Here is a 14,817-nt window from a genome sequence, read left to right as displayed (position 1 = left end):
AAAATATATATACACATTTTTATATATAAACTTAAAAACCTTGTACAAATGAGTTGTTATACATAAGATGCTTATGCTAAGAGGGGAAAAAAAAACTTTATACAGTTTCAAGAAAAAGGAAAACATGTAAAAAGGGACAACATACAGGTACGACAAGCAGTTTCTAAAGCAATAAATACTACTGGTCCCACAGCGCCGTGAGTCCGTCAATTGTTGAGTAGCATTCCCCTCCCCCCAAAAGAACAACACCAGGAACAAGGTAATATTAACACATTTTAACCCTTTGTTTCTGTACATTTAAACAATAACAAGTAACATCACAATAAAAGTTGTTTCACACAGAAAAAAAAAAAAAAAGTAACGGCACTGCACCCATCGTGCCCTTGTGGTTTAACAACCGGATGTAAAATGATTGGTTCGCAAGTTCGTATTTAATACAAATAATACAGAACCAACTCCTTCTGGAGGGCTGCTTCAAAATTGCTTCTTTCTTTTTTTTTTTCCTTTTTGTTTTTCGATCAGTCTTTTAAAACTAAGCTATCCTAACTACATAACAATTATGTATATATATATATATTTTAAACGCTACAAAGACTTTAAACAGCTGTTGATAAAAATTTTGGTAGAATCATGAGGTTCTTCTCTCATCTACATATTTAAAAGGAGAAATTGAAATAAGAATGGGTCAAATATTGACCAATGAACTCGATAAACATCAACTAATGTAGCCACGTGGCACAAAATTAAAGGGTACAAAACAGAACCTTTCAAAGGGGGAGGAAATGAAAGAAAAGGCCAAGGCAAACGAAACACTAAACCAACCAACCAGGGGTACACGAAGCTAAAGCTATTCTAAAGACTTGGTGACAAGGGAGAGTGGCTGGGGCTGGGTCCCGGCCAGCACGGTGTGGGAATGTAAGGAAGATGTTGACGGCTGTGCAAGAGATGAGGAGGGCGTGATGGGCGGCTGCAAAGAGGCGGGAGGCAGGTCCAGGGCCCCGTTGGGGCAGAGGGCAGGGGCCTTGCCGTGGGCGGCCTCGGCGAGGAGGAGGGCTGGCGGCGGGGGCATCATAGACAGGTGGGCCAGGGGGTCGGGCTTCAGGGAGAGCGAGAGAGGCTGGGTCTGCTCAGTCTGTGACTTGGCATCGTGGGGAGGGGAGCCTAGCAGGTTGGGGGAGGGAGGAGGCGAGTCTAGTAAGCTTCCATCTGAAGAGGGTGGGCTGAGGCAGCTGCCTTCACCTTGTATGTAGCGAACGCACTTTTTTTTTCTCCTAGAAACAGGGGGAGAGAGTTATCTGTGAATACAGGGCAGAGATGCCAAGGGAGTTACCTAATTCTCAGAGCCAAGGGGGCATCCCTTAGCCGAGGCCCCACAGAGATAGCACGCCCGGTGGCCAGAGAATGTTAAAGTCACACCGGAGGGGTATTCATTCACTGAACGGCTATCCACACCTAAAGCTGCCCAGGCAAACCAAGTATTTGAGAGTCTAGAACTCCCCGCCTCGCCTTCCCTCCCCGATACCCACAGACCCACCACCGCTGCCCAAACCTAAGTGGGCAGATGAAAGGATACTACCTGTGGACCCTTGCAATGACATGCCAGGGACTGGCTGTGTCCAAATTGAGATTAACTGAAAAGCTATGTGATTTCCTTTTGCCTTAGAAATTGCAACCTTCCCACCACACTTCCCCCAGCCTCTTCCCATCACTACTACCCTCAGTCCCTGCATGTGGTGTGTGTGTGTGTGTTTGTGTGTCTGTGTTTAAAAGGGAAAGACAGAGCTCCATCCCCAGATGCCTCATGTCAATATGAAACTCTCAAAATGTTGACTGTTGAGCCCACAGAGCTGAAGGTAGTGCTAGCAAGAGGCTTAAAGGTTTGAACACACCACCACCACCACCACCACCTCGAGGCTGTCGGTGCTCAGAGAGCTTTCGGGCTTGTCTGTTAAGAACCACACCAAATCAAGAGAGGTCAGAATCAGGTGAGAAGGGGGGAAACAAAATTAAAACCAAATAAACTAACAAAACAAAACAAAAACAAAAAACCAACCGAAAACAAAAACAAAAACAAAAACATAACAAAACCACCAAAACAGGTAGAAGAGGATAAACAAAGGTAAGGGGAAGAGTGAGAAAAACAGAAAATGATCCAAAGGAACGAGAATAACTGGTTGTATGGCCTGCAGGTTGTGGATTAAATTAAGATTCAAACTTGATTTTTTTTTTTTTTTTAAAAGATTCGGGGGCTTCCCATTCCCCACCCCAGAGTGAGAAGGTTGGAAGGAGAGAAGGTGAGGATGGGGTAGAGAGGCACGGTCCTCAGCAGGACCAGGGCGTGGTCAACGTGCCCAGGATGGAGTCAGGCTCAGCACGTGAAGGGTGCGGCACAAACCCATCACAGGAGGTGACGACCAAGACGACCCGCCAAGGGACCCTGGCATGGACCTTGCAGGGGTTGGGTGGTCGTGATTTGTTTCTAAACCAGAAAGACTTAAGTGTTGCCCTGTGCTGAAAAACCATCCCCTCCTTCTCCAGCACCCTCTACGGAAGAAATAGAAATGAGAAGTTACAGTCTCTCTTGCTCGCTTATCATCAAAGGATGAGATTGGGAAAATCCACCGAAGAAATTGAGCGTGGGACATCAACACTTCTCCTACCATGAATCCCAGTTTGATGGGATACTGTTGGTGGGAAAGGTGATCCTGGGAGCGATCCCACTAATGCTAGAAAAATAATGCAGGTACAGGGGATTTGCTGGTCTGAGGAGCCCTAGGACGTAGTCAGAACCATGGCTGGTAACGCTCCATCTAAAACCCAGTGCACAAGTACTGGCTGGCTTTCTGCTGCTGTAAAGCCACCGAGATGCTGCCTGGTTGAGGGCCACCACCACTGTGAGGTAAGGTCACTGGCCTCTGAAAGGAAGGGGGGTATTGAGCTCCTCCTCTGTGCCCCAGAGCTCTGGGATCACGCTCCTCACTGCTTGGACTCAGCAAGATGACAGGAAGGAGGGAAGGGAAGGAGGGGCGGAAGGGAGCATGCTCAGTCCTCCCTGCCCCCCAGAGGCCAAGACCCATCGGGAGATGCTCTCAGACTGTCTGTCTGTCCCCTCATCAGGAGGGACTATGGGAGAGTGCAGCCTATGCCACAGCTCCCCTTTCACCCTCAATTTGGTGAGGTTCCTTTTCCTTCCCTGGATAGAATGAAAAAGACTTTGGGTCCCGCTCCCATCCCAGAAGCCGAGACAAATAATTAAGCCTCTCCGAGTTTTAAACCACCTTAGCCTGCAGATCAAAACATGCTCAAAGACTAAGATGTCCATGCAATTTAAATATGGGAGGAGGAAGGGAGTGGGGGTGGGAATGGCATAAGCCAAACTGAGAAAGCATCAGGGGGACGAGTGTAAGCAGAAAGGAGAGGCGAGGAAAGGAAAGGGAGAGAGAGGGGGAAACGTCAGGGAAAACAAGGGGGCGACATCAAGCAGCATTCCATGCCATGTCAGGGCAGAGCGGAAAGATGGGAAAAGCAACTTGGTGGGCTCAAAACAGAATCCTGTTCCAATGTCTTCAAATGTCAAATAAAATTAGAAACCCTGTGTAGCAAGCGAGGAGCCCTGATTGGCGGGGGCGGTTCTGGAGCTCTCTGCACTCCTCCCACCCTCCTTCCGGGACGTGGAGGTTTTGTACGGTGGGGATGAGGGGGGCATTTGGAACACAGGCACAAGGACCACGAATGACAGCGTGATGGCCTTTCTAATGGGTGGCTGAGCAAAGGCGGCTGGAGCACTAGCACGTTTCTGATCGGTCAGGATACGCCTCATTCGACAACTGCTTCTCTCTCTTCCCTTCTTTTTGGAAAGCACAGTTCATCCTACTGGTTTAGCATCAAGCCAGACGTGGCAAAGTTAAATGGGTAAGTCGAGGAGTGAAGGGACAAGTAACTAGCTGTACAAACCCTGACTTGTCAAAACTGCCTCCCAGCCCCAGCTGGGCTCCATCTGCAACCAGAGGGGTGGCCTCTTAAAATCTACAATCTTTAGCTTGAAATGGATCTATCCTGTATTTATAAATTTAATTTACTATTCAACTAGCAGCTCTTCCTGATGCTGTGTTGGAATGACAGCCCTCAATGTGCACACGATGGCATCTATCATAACAACTACAACAGTGAGCATCTCTCCTCTACATGGACCTTAAACACAGTAGAAATGCACTTGTTGACACTTTCAGGGTTAAAAGTTCTAACGGTGCTGATGCTGGAAAGAAACTCGTGGGGAAGGATGAGGACCTGGTAGACTCCCGCCCCTGTAACTAGAGGCCTCTCAGCATCTGTGACAATAGAAACGTTGCCATGCATAGTTAGCCCTCAAATCCGCACTTTAGAAAATAATACTGCTGAGACATGAAGCAGTGGCTACAAAGGTTGTTTTGTTGTTTTAATGTCAAGAAAACACTGTTCTTGGAAACACCACACCCTGGCTTTAAGCAAGGTGTGGGTTGTGCCTTAGGGATGTCTGCATCATCAGCCTTAGAAAGGGGTTGAAAGGAAGTCAAGTCTAACTTGCAGCAACTGTTTCCAAAACAAAAAAGAGATTCATAAATGACCCACCCCCACCCCCAGGACGAAAGCAAACAAAGCAAGCACCCACACCAGCCTGCACACAATGGCTTCTGCCCTACAAGTCTACATAACTCACGACACCTTTCCTCTCCATGGACTTGTGATCATTCACCAGGACCCAGCATATCTGGACAGGACTCCGTACCTAGCTACCTTCCTACTCAGCACATAAAAAAATCTTGACACAACAAATTCACTGCCTACATAGGCTAAGTGGAATTCCCATCTTCCTTGGCTAAATCCATTGGGGTCGAGTTGATTCCAACAAATTGACTGCTAATCAGAAGGCTGGCGGTTCAAACCCACCAGCCACTCCTTGGAAGGAAGGTTGGGCAATCTACCTCCGTAGTGATACCGCCTCAGAAACCCAAGGAGGGGTCGCTATGAGTTGGGGCCGACTGGACGGCACATAACAACAACAACATAGGAGAAAGAACTGCCCCACAGGGTTCCCAAGCTGTCTCTACTGGAGCAGACTGTCACATCTTTCTCCTGCAGAGCAGCTGGTGGGTTTGAACTGCCAACCTTTTGGTTGGCAGCCACGTACTTAACCACCATACCACTAGGACTCCTTCTTTCTTTGCTAGTCCTCACTGAATATCCAACATCTCTCATCAAATCCATGATGAAACTCCATTCTGTTATACTGAGAAAACCCCAAACTGCAGTGAAAGGACATTTGTCCCTTCTGTTAGCCCTGCCATCTCATAGCAAGCCTGGCTGCTTGGGGACAAATTCCTCTCCTGCTGGGTGTTCATCTAAGGCCTGATGCTGACCCTGCCCCCGAGGGCAGAGAGTCCTCTGTGTAAGCCCTTATCAGTAAAAACTCCTAGGGCCTCTTCCCCCTAAACACTTGGTCCACAGCGGCACTTCACCAATCTCTCGTACTGGCGTCAGAGAACAGGGAGAGACACAGGAGACTTGTGGACATGCACGGGATGTGATGAACATCTGGTCTAGAGTCTAAACACCGAGCACATGGAAAGGCATGGAGGAGAGGAAAACGTGACGAGGGAGGCACTACAAACAGGGAGGTGTGTTTGGGGTGTTGAGATACCTACCATCATAATATTCCAAATTCAAAGACTGCTTGTATCAGAACAAAGAAACAACAAATTTAACCAAAGGTGGTCATTAAGGGAAAGGAAATGAGACAAGAACTAGTTGGCACCCCTCCACCAAGAAGGAAGTACCTACAGCCTTCCCTGAGATTACAAGTTAGGTGGAAACCTGCAGGTGGAACACGGCTGTTTAATTTGGACACCTCTGGGCTTTTCTGATTCCTTGTGGTACCAGTCCTATGTATGTTGATATATACGTGTTAAATTCTGCAGGCTGAGCAAGGCTGCAGTGGGCGGCCACATGACTCACTGCTTGTAGCCCTTTAGCTGGTGCACGCCGTTCAATGCCACACTTCTTTTTAGCGCTGTAAAACAATGCCAGCTAGCCAAGCTCCTCTGTGCACAGACAGGTGGTTTTCAAACGCCAAACAAAACCAAAAAACAAATAAAAGAAATGAGCCTGCCCCAGAGCACGTCTCCAAGCATCGTGACTCCAAGTGCACGGGAATGCCATCGCTGCCAAGCTTTAACTCATTTAAACCTGTAGATATGGCGGCTCTCCCTGCTCGGGGTATATGCCACCAAAGCATTCATAGGGCCTGGCCAGCTCCAGGACTCTGGCTTTCAGAGCAAAAGGAGAAAACGCCCGTCCGTCCTCAGTTGTTAAGGTTTGGGTCTCAGTTCTACCCCCAGGGACATGTTATTCATTTAAGAGCAGGGGGGAAAGAAAGAAAGAGAAAGTGGGGAGTGGGAATGGCATACAATTAGCGAGGAAATCTGGAAGGATGAGGATTATTAGTCATTGAAGCCAGTGGGGAAGTAGATGGGGATGAGGTCAAAATACAGCGTCACTCTAAGGTACCAGAAGGACAGAACGCTTTCATTTTTCCCAAGGCCTAACAATGGTAATATACCTGCATGGTTTGCACCATAAAGTCTGTCGGTCAAGCCCGAACAGTGCCCGACACTTCTTTGGAGTATTTGCATCTGTTAGCATAAGGTAAACACAAAAAATACAACACAATGGTGGGTCGAGCTCAGTTTGAAGCGACATCTTAGCTACAGCTTACTTTTCTGCTACATCACCTTGGTTTTATTGGGTTATCTTCCCTTACCAACTATATGAAAGGAAAGGGCTTCTATGAGTCAAAAGAAAAAAATAAATAAACAAAACAATAAAACACAAAAGAAAAACAACAACCAAAAACCAAAAAACAACAATGAAAAACAAATCAAAAGAGAGAGAGAGAGAGGGAAAGGGAGAGGTGACGTTTTTGCTTCTACCTAGGCCAGGATGACGGTGGACGTCACTGAGCCCCATCCTAGGCTGTCCTGAGGAAGGGCATTGGCAGGCAACATTCCCTGGGAGGGGGCGCACTGGGGTTTGCTGTCGCTGACCCGAGGAGGTACGAGTGAGGCTGTTTTACAGTGGCATTTTGGCTAGCAGCAGCGAGGAGAACAAGCACATCCCTCAAAGAGCCCAGCACACTTGGCAGTGCCCCGCACCCTCGTGTCTCCTACGATCCACACACAGCTACAAAGCAACAGGGCAGAGAAGGGGGAGAGGACCGAATAAACCAGCTGCAAACCAGCACAGCGAATCTGGGAATCTATACACACCTGCAAGGGCCGCACCAGTTATTCTGTTGATCAAGGCCAAAGCGCGCTCGGCATTTCTTAGGAGCGCTCAGGTCTGAATGAGTTCAAGAGAGAAGCGAGCAGAGGAGGAGGAAGTGGGAGAGAGGGAGAGAGAGAGAGAGAGAAAGGCAGAGAGAGGGGCGGGAGAGAGGGAGGGGAGAAGAAAAAGATACAAATAAGAAAAAAATAAAAATAAAAAAGGAATAAATCAATGACCTGGTTACTAACGGCAAAATATTGACTTTCGATTTTTTTTTAAACTTTCTTTAATTAAAAAAAAAGAAAAGGTAGAAAATCACATTCTTAATTCAACTTGTGAAATTAGCTGTTGCAAATAAAGCTGCAGTATCCCTTCTTTCAAGACTGTCTCTTGGCAGATTCAGTTTGAGCTGTTACAGGGAAGTTAGAGAGTGCAGAACTAACTCTTTTAAATAGCTTTTTTCTTCTTCTTCTTTTTTTTTTTTTTTTGGTTTTGTTTTCCTTTTTTTTTTTCTCTCCTCAATTTTTTTTTTTCTTAAAGAAGAAACTAAAGCAAAGGAGGGAATTAAGTTTGTAACATGCTTTTTTCTTCTCAGAGTATAACAGTTTAAAAAGGAAAAAAAAAAAACAACTAGAGATAAAAAGAACAAAATGAAAAACAAAACAGAAAGAAATAAAGAAAGAAAAGGGTTGTGGTATTGGGATATTGCAGCTTTTGGAATGTTCATCAGTTCTTTTCCTGTTTATTTATTTTCATTAATATTAAGAGAGGAACAGATAAAGGTATATACAGGCTACATGAATGAGCTGTTAAGGGTTAGTTGGAAGCTCATAGCAGCATTTAAGCAGGCAGTCAGTAAAACGCTAGTGGATTGATAATTATGAGCAGAAAAGCAAAGGAAGAAAAAAATGAAAATTGGAAAAAAAAAAAAGCAAAGGAAAAAAATAATCATACTGCAGATGCATGCGTGAGAAAACTTAGTGGGAGCAATGGAAAATGCCATTAGATTAAGGAGGTTTATTACTGAATTCCTTCTTTTTTTTTTTTTTAAACCAGTCTCTTTTAAAGAAATACTGCATATTCAATTTGCACAGTTAGTTCAACTCTAAATCACTGTCATCACCGCTTAAACAACCGTTATGGGAAAAATAAATAAACAAAAGCAAAGTTAAATTAAATTAAAAAATAAAAACAACAAAAGCAACTGAAAAAATTCTACTGAAGCATATGAAACCGTGTAGATGGTCATTTTAAAGAATGTTCAAAGGTCATACGTGTTTAAATGTTAATAAAACAATAATGGCGAGAAAAATTAAAAAACAGTTTATCAACTATTTTAAATGACTCAAAATGACATTAGCACCTGTAATCGGAGGAAGTGAAAGGCAAGGATTTAGGAAACATTCGCTGTGTTCTGAAAAAAAAGAACAAATTATACAAAGTCTTCAAAATTGTTTGTTTGTTCGTAAAAGCCTGGCCTTCTTCAAGGGACCTGAGATTGCCTATGCAGTATTTCTAATTTCTTCTAGAGAATGACAAACCTCCTTAATTTAAAATGGGCGCAATTTACCACTGTAAAGGCATGCATCAGAACATTCAGGAACAGCCCCGTTAATAACCAACACTCACACACTCCTCCCTTAGCCCCCTCCTCGGCCCTACACAGACACATACAAAAGCAGCCTATAAATGCCAGCCTAGGCAAGCCTCCGGTTCTCCAGTTACAGGCTTTGCGGTTATTTAAAAACACATTCCACTAGAATTACAATGTGCTTTTCATGCAACAATGAATGTCACTAGCTTTAAAAGGGCAGTCATGAAGCAATTAATCAAAATGCATAAACAAAAAGGCTGGCTAAGATGGGCTCCCCCACAATGTCCTGGCCTTGGATTTCGCCTGCCTCCCCCAGACAGAAGTCTAACACGAAGGTGGCCCTTAGGTGCCGCTCCTGCCTCTCTACAGATGGACACGGAACTTACCATTGGTCTCTCCTGGCTGCTTATCCCTTTTCCTCTTCTTCTTCTTGCCCTAGAAGGAACGGATGAAACATGGCATTATTTCAAGAAACAAAGGGGAGCAGGGCACCTGGGCTCACCTGGCAGGAGAAGGCAGGGGGAGGGAGGGACTCTATTTTCATCTGCACCTGCTCTTGCGTGCTTCCAAACCTCCACCCTATGATTCAAATGCTCTTGAACTGCATAGCCCAGCTCCTTAGGAGAAGAGATCAGGAGATGGTAAAGACAAGACCTCTTTTCCTACTTACCTGACCCAGAGCATTTTATTTGGAAAAGGGTAGAGAAATGGAGAAGGAACATTCAGGGAGTGAGGGGTTGGAAAGAGTTCAAAAGTCTACGGCCACTGGGTCTTGGGCAAGCAAACACTGATGGCCACTCGGCCTAGAGAGCTAACTGCCTTGTCCCAAATAGATGATCTCTTACTCATTAAGGCCAATTTAGCTGGAGCCTTGCTTAAAGGTGAAGCGCGGGTCTTAGTTTTAAAAGATGGGCAGGAAATTGGAACCAGAAATCATCTAAGCTCCTTTCACAACTGCTGGGTAGACATTCAAGAGGGACAGTTCCCTCCATTCTCCGCCACTGTACATGAGACAGCGATAACACTCCCAGTCATGATAGCTAATATTTATAAATGACCAAGGAGCCCTGTTGGCATAAACGGTTAAGTGCCCGGCTACTGACACAGAAAGGTTGGCAATTTGAACTCACCAAGCAGCTCAGTGGGAGTAAGACATGGAGATCTGTTTCCATCAAGACTACAGCCAAGAAAAACCCTACGGGCCATTCCACTCTGTCCCATGGGGTCACTATGAGTCAGAATGGATTCAGCAGCACCCAGCAACAACGTAAATGACCAAACAGAAATCCTTAAAGAAATACCAACAAGGTCCAGCCATAATCAAACCCACAAAGCTGCAACTCTGTGATTCCTGCCTCACAGACTATTCCCTGGGGCAGGGAGGGAAGGAGTGTGTGAGTGTGTGTTCACACCGAGTAGTAAGTCATCATGGTAAAAATCGGCAGCTCCCATCACAAGAGATACAGTTTCTGCAGCCCTAACATTTATTGCGCACACGCTACGTGTGTTACATACATTGCTTCATTGAATCTTCGTGACAGTGCTACACAACAGGTATTATGACTCTTCCAGTCTTACAGATAAGGAGGCTGAGGCGCAAAGTGGTCGCATACCTTTCTTGAGGCCACAGACTAACAAGTGGTGGGACCAGGATGTGTCAGGGAGTTCTGGCTCCACAGCTGCTGCCTTTCACTACTAGGTTGCACTACCTACACACTTAACGTCTCTTCTGAAAAGGGGAACTCTTTTTTTTTTAACAAGGATGATGAAGTACATGGAGTCATTCATTCTCCAACCTGATCCTCTTATATTAATAGCCTCAGGGACACCATCACCATCCAGGAGAGCTAGTGTCATAAACAAAAGGAACAGTTAGTTCTACATTTCCATTTGTTTCAGAATATCAAAATAAGACTATGCTTGTCTATAGAGTCTCACGGTATGTGGACATCCACTCTGAAAGACAAAGGGACAAGGACAGGTGAACAACTTGAGAGTCCCTTAGGCCCTGTAAGGAGAACCTCATGAAGCATTCACTGCTCAGTGGTAGAATTTTGGCCTTCCATGTGTTAGACCTGGTTCGATCCTCGGCCAATACACCTCCCAGTGCAGCCACCACCCATGTGTCAGTGAAGGCTACATGTTGCTATGATGTTGAACAGGTTTCACTGGAGCTTCCAGACCAAGCTTAACTAGGAAGAGAGGCCTAGCCATCAACTTCCAAAAGCTCAGTCTGTGAAAACCCTAAGGGTCACAGCGGTTCTGCTGTGCATGGGGTGCTTTGCCCCGAGTCAGAGGTTGTCGTGACAGCAGCTAACAACGGGACAGCCTTGAGGCAGAGATACCACACAGCCAAGGCCAAGGCCCACGAGCCAACTGCTCCCTAGAAGGCACCTCTCCCTTCTCAGGTCCCAGGGCCGGCACCTCCTGGGTAACAACTGTGGCTTTCAATTCAGGCCTTCTATTTCAATCATCGTACAGCCCGTGGTATACAACGAAAATAAAAAAGCATCCGTGAGCCTTCTGATGAGGCACTCGTCTCGAAAGCCTTCAGCACCCCATCTCTGTTCCTCGCCCATACAAGTAGCAATGTGCCACCTGGCTGTCTGGGAATGGGCTCGAGGGTCTAGTTTACCTGTTTAGTACCCTGAAGTCAAAACTCCACTAACTGGGCCCAGAAATGTTCCAACTTCAAGGGATGACAGTATCCACATACCCAAAGCTTCTAAGTCACCCATTTTCAATCTCTTACACTATATTCTGAAGAGCAGTTAAAATTCCTCTACCCATGGGAAGCAGTCAGGTTTATGATATATAATTGTGTGTATCATTCAATTAATGTATGTGTTACTATATATATAATTATACAGATTATATTACTATGTATTAGTTATATATAGTAATACATATAATATACAATTGAATACAAACTTTCTCATGACTGAGGAAATTATCATTTGGACTAAAGGCTTCTAGAGGATGTGGATGGTATTTTAATAGGATAAGGACAAGGAGAAACTTAAACACTACCTAGTAAAGAAGGAAATAGGTCTTAAAAGAAGTTGACTGCTCCATGACCTCTTCCAATGTAGCGAAAGAAAGAAGAGGCTTACTATATGGGAGAGTAAGGAAAAATAAGACCAACTGAGATACACAAGTGGGCTAGGTTTTGTAGCCTTTACCTAATCTAGAAGACTTAAAAAATAATAATTTCCTAAAACAATGCAGATGCTAGGTATTAGTATGGTATCAAAACATTTTTCTGTGTTCTAGAATGTACCAGGCTTCACAACCCAGATGTGACTGTTTTACTGAACTCTCTTTTCCATAAGGTAGCAACATAAGGACTGGGTCATCACCACTTGGCTAGAAAAATAGTAACATTAAAGAGGCATGGGGTTAACTCAGAAAACTTTTTCTGGAAGAACCACTCAGAATTTACAGATAAAGTAATTTCTGGAAACTGCTAAGTCAAGGTAGTTAAAAAAAAAAAATACTGATAAGGACCTTCCATAATCAAATCCGTAAAAGCTTCAACTCTGATTCTTACCCTACAGACTGTTCCCTGGAAGAGGGAGGAAGGCAGGAGAGAGATGGGGGGAAGGGGGAAGAGCAAGGAGGAGAGAGAAGACGTGTGAGGTGGGGTACACTCACTCCCACCAGGTGTAATGAGTCACCAGAACAGGAAGCTGGCAGCCCCTCTCAACAAGACAGAGAGTGTTTTTCAGTCCTAAATCTAGATCTACCTCCCTAAGCTTCCTCTCAAGTCTTATCAAGAGTCCCCCCATCACACCAAACCATTTCCCAACATAAACCTCAGCTCACATCATTCCAACCGCCTCACAGACCTTCTGAAACCTCGAAAGCATGACACAAAAAGCCTCAGGCATTATTTCCAGGAAATGACTCCCAGGAAAGCCAAGCCCAGCATTCTTTTGAAGTTGGTCTTGTACCTCTGGAAAGACCTTGCACAACTCCTTGCACCATGCACAAGTCCAGGGGGCACCAATCACACAGACCACAGTGTGGATGGTACACCCTAGAGTTGTGCAGTGCACAGCCTGGGCAGCTGTACACTGTACGTGACGGCCTTGCTATGACCCAACCTACCTACTGGGGATATGATGCTTCCTAGAGTAGCTTGGCTCCTGTCTGAGGCACCATGCTGGATGATTCAAAGGTCCAGTCTGCAGCAGGCAGAAACTAGAAATGAACTCTAAGAACTGTGGATGGAAAACCAGGAGGGCAGCTATACTGAAATGACATGGCTACATGTGCAGTGTGCAGAGGTGGTGGAGCCTGGCTGCTTCTGGGAAGCTCCACCCTGAGGACAGACGGGATGAGCAGCAAGACTGTAGGAACGCCCTGACTTTCTCCTGCTCCTCTCCTTTGAGTGCCAGAAAAGCTTCCCCACAGCACACACGCTGGGGACAAACAGAAAAGGTCCCGAGCAGTTAAGACCCTGCGCCTGCGCGTCACTGACGTGCACTCTCAGCAGAGCAAATGTCCCACCTCAGGTGGGGTACAGTCAAGAGGTCAGTGGTGGCAGTCGAGGGAGGTGGGACCTAGAGGGAGATGGGTGCAGACAGTGACAAGGACATGGCAGTCAAGCCTGCAAGTCTCTGTTCTTCATTCTCCATGTTCCCTCACCAAAGAGCAGGCTAGCAACCATGGGCTTCAAAGTAGGAGGATACAAAAGAAGGAGACTTGAGATGGCAAGTCAGAATAAGCAGAAAGTAGTCTTCACTCAGGGTCTACCTGCCCATGCAGGTGTTTTGTGACTTCCTGGGGAATAGTTAAGGTATGAAGGAGTGAGACGTGTCTGATTTCACTGAACCCCTATAACACCTGTGCACAGGAAGCCCACAGTGAGTAATCACTTGATGGGTCTCAACCCACACACATGGCGAGTGGCAGCATGGATGCCAAGAGCAGAGCCAGGCGAGGAGACCATGAACGGGCAAAGCAATCACAACTTGGCTCCACAACACCACCAAGAAATGGGGCAAGACTGTCACTGACATTAAGACCAATGTGTGGCTGGTCCGAATGCAGCGGAGTTCACAACTAATTGATCACAGCCAGTTACAGATTACTTTGACAGGCATATGAGTTGAACATTTACCTGAGGTAGATACACTCCTTGGAGAGAACAATCATGGGAGAAAAAAGGGTTCTTTATGCACAGGGAGACAGCTCAGTGAGCAGGAGTGCATGGAGGGATGGACATAGGGAAGAGGTAACTATCAGGAGGAAGTGGGAGGGGAGCTGTTGCATCGTGGTAAATTATGGTCAATGTCATGAGACAAAGTGTATGTGAAATGCTGTATGGAAAGTGAGTTTGCTCTGTAAATTTTCCCAAAAATCGCAATTAAAAAAAAAAAAAGACCAGTGTGTTTTCTCTGAGTGGATAGTAAAACCGCTCCATCACACCCAGTGCCAGGTAATAAACTGTCTAGCAAAATAAGAGGCATTTCTTCCATCCAGAGAGTAAAGGAAACTAGAACTGGAGCTATTTGGCAAAATGCAGAAGAAGCGATAATGGTGGAAAGTCATAGAGATGTCCAACCAAAAAGGAGCACTTTTATGGAAGAATAAGAACCTCAGATGTCACAATCACAGCAACTAGTAAAAAGAGTAATCTGCCCATGTTTCCTGAAAACCAGGAGAGGAAACAAGGCAAATGCTATGGCCAACACAGAAACCATGGAGCACACAGATCGGATAACACACACCAAGCCCCTAGCCCAGGTGGGTCCCAATGTTCAGTCCATCCTCCCAGAGGACGACCTCCACTGGCTGTTTTCAGGGATATGCCCATTGTGCCCATCAGGATGAAATGGGCTTCCTACTTCTACTGTACTGTAAACCCACTGCCACTGAGTGGCTTCTAACTCATAGTGACCCCCATTGAGTTTCCGAGG

The 14,817-nt window shown here is 45.7% G+C and overlaps 1 protein-coding gene across 1 annotated transcript in view; it reads right to left on the bottom strand.

Moving 5' to 3' along the window:
• Nucleotides 1-847: 847 nt before the first annotated feature.
• TCF7L2 (transcription factor 7 like 2) overlaps nt 848-14,817 on the bottom strand; it is a 221,312-nt gene continuing 207,342 nt past the window's right edge. The window contains exons 12-15 of the mRNA XM_007941560.1: nt 9,280-9,328; nt 8,663-8,713; nt 7,302-7,374; nt 848-1,271 (exon numbers count right to left, since the gene is read on the bottom strand). Coding sequence (XP_007939751.1) covers nt 848-1,271; nt 7,302-7,374; nt 8,663-8,713; nt 9,280-9,328 — 597 coding nt within the window. The remainder of the gene's footprint in view (nt 1,272-7,301; nt 7,375-8,662; nt 8,714-9,279; nt 9,329-14,817) is intronic.

This window comes from Orycteropus afer, unplaced genomic scaffold, assembly GCF_000298275.1.
Source record: "Orycteropus afer afer isolate SDZICR_OR568_19922 unplaced genomic scaffold, OryAfe1.0 scaffold00082, whole genome shotgun sequence".
NCBI lineage: Eukaryota > Metazoa > Chordata > Mammalia > Tubulidentata > Orycteropodidae > Orycteropus > Orycteropus afer.
This window is presented reverse-complemented; position numbering and strand designations above follow the sequence as displayed.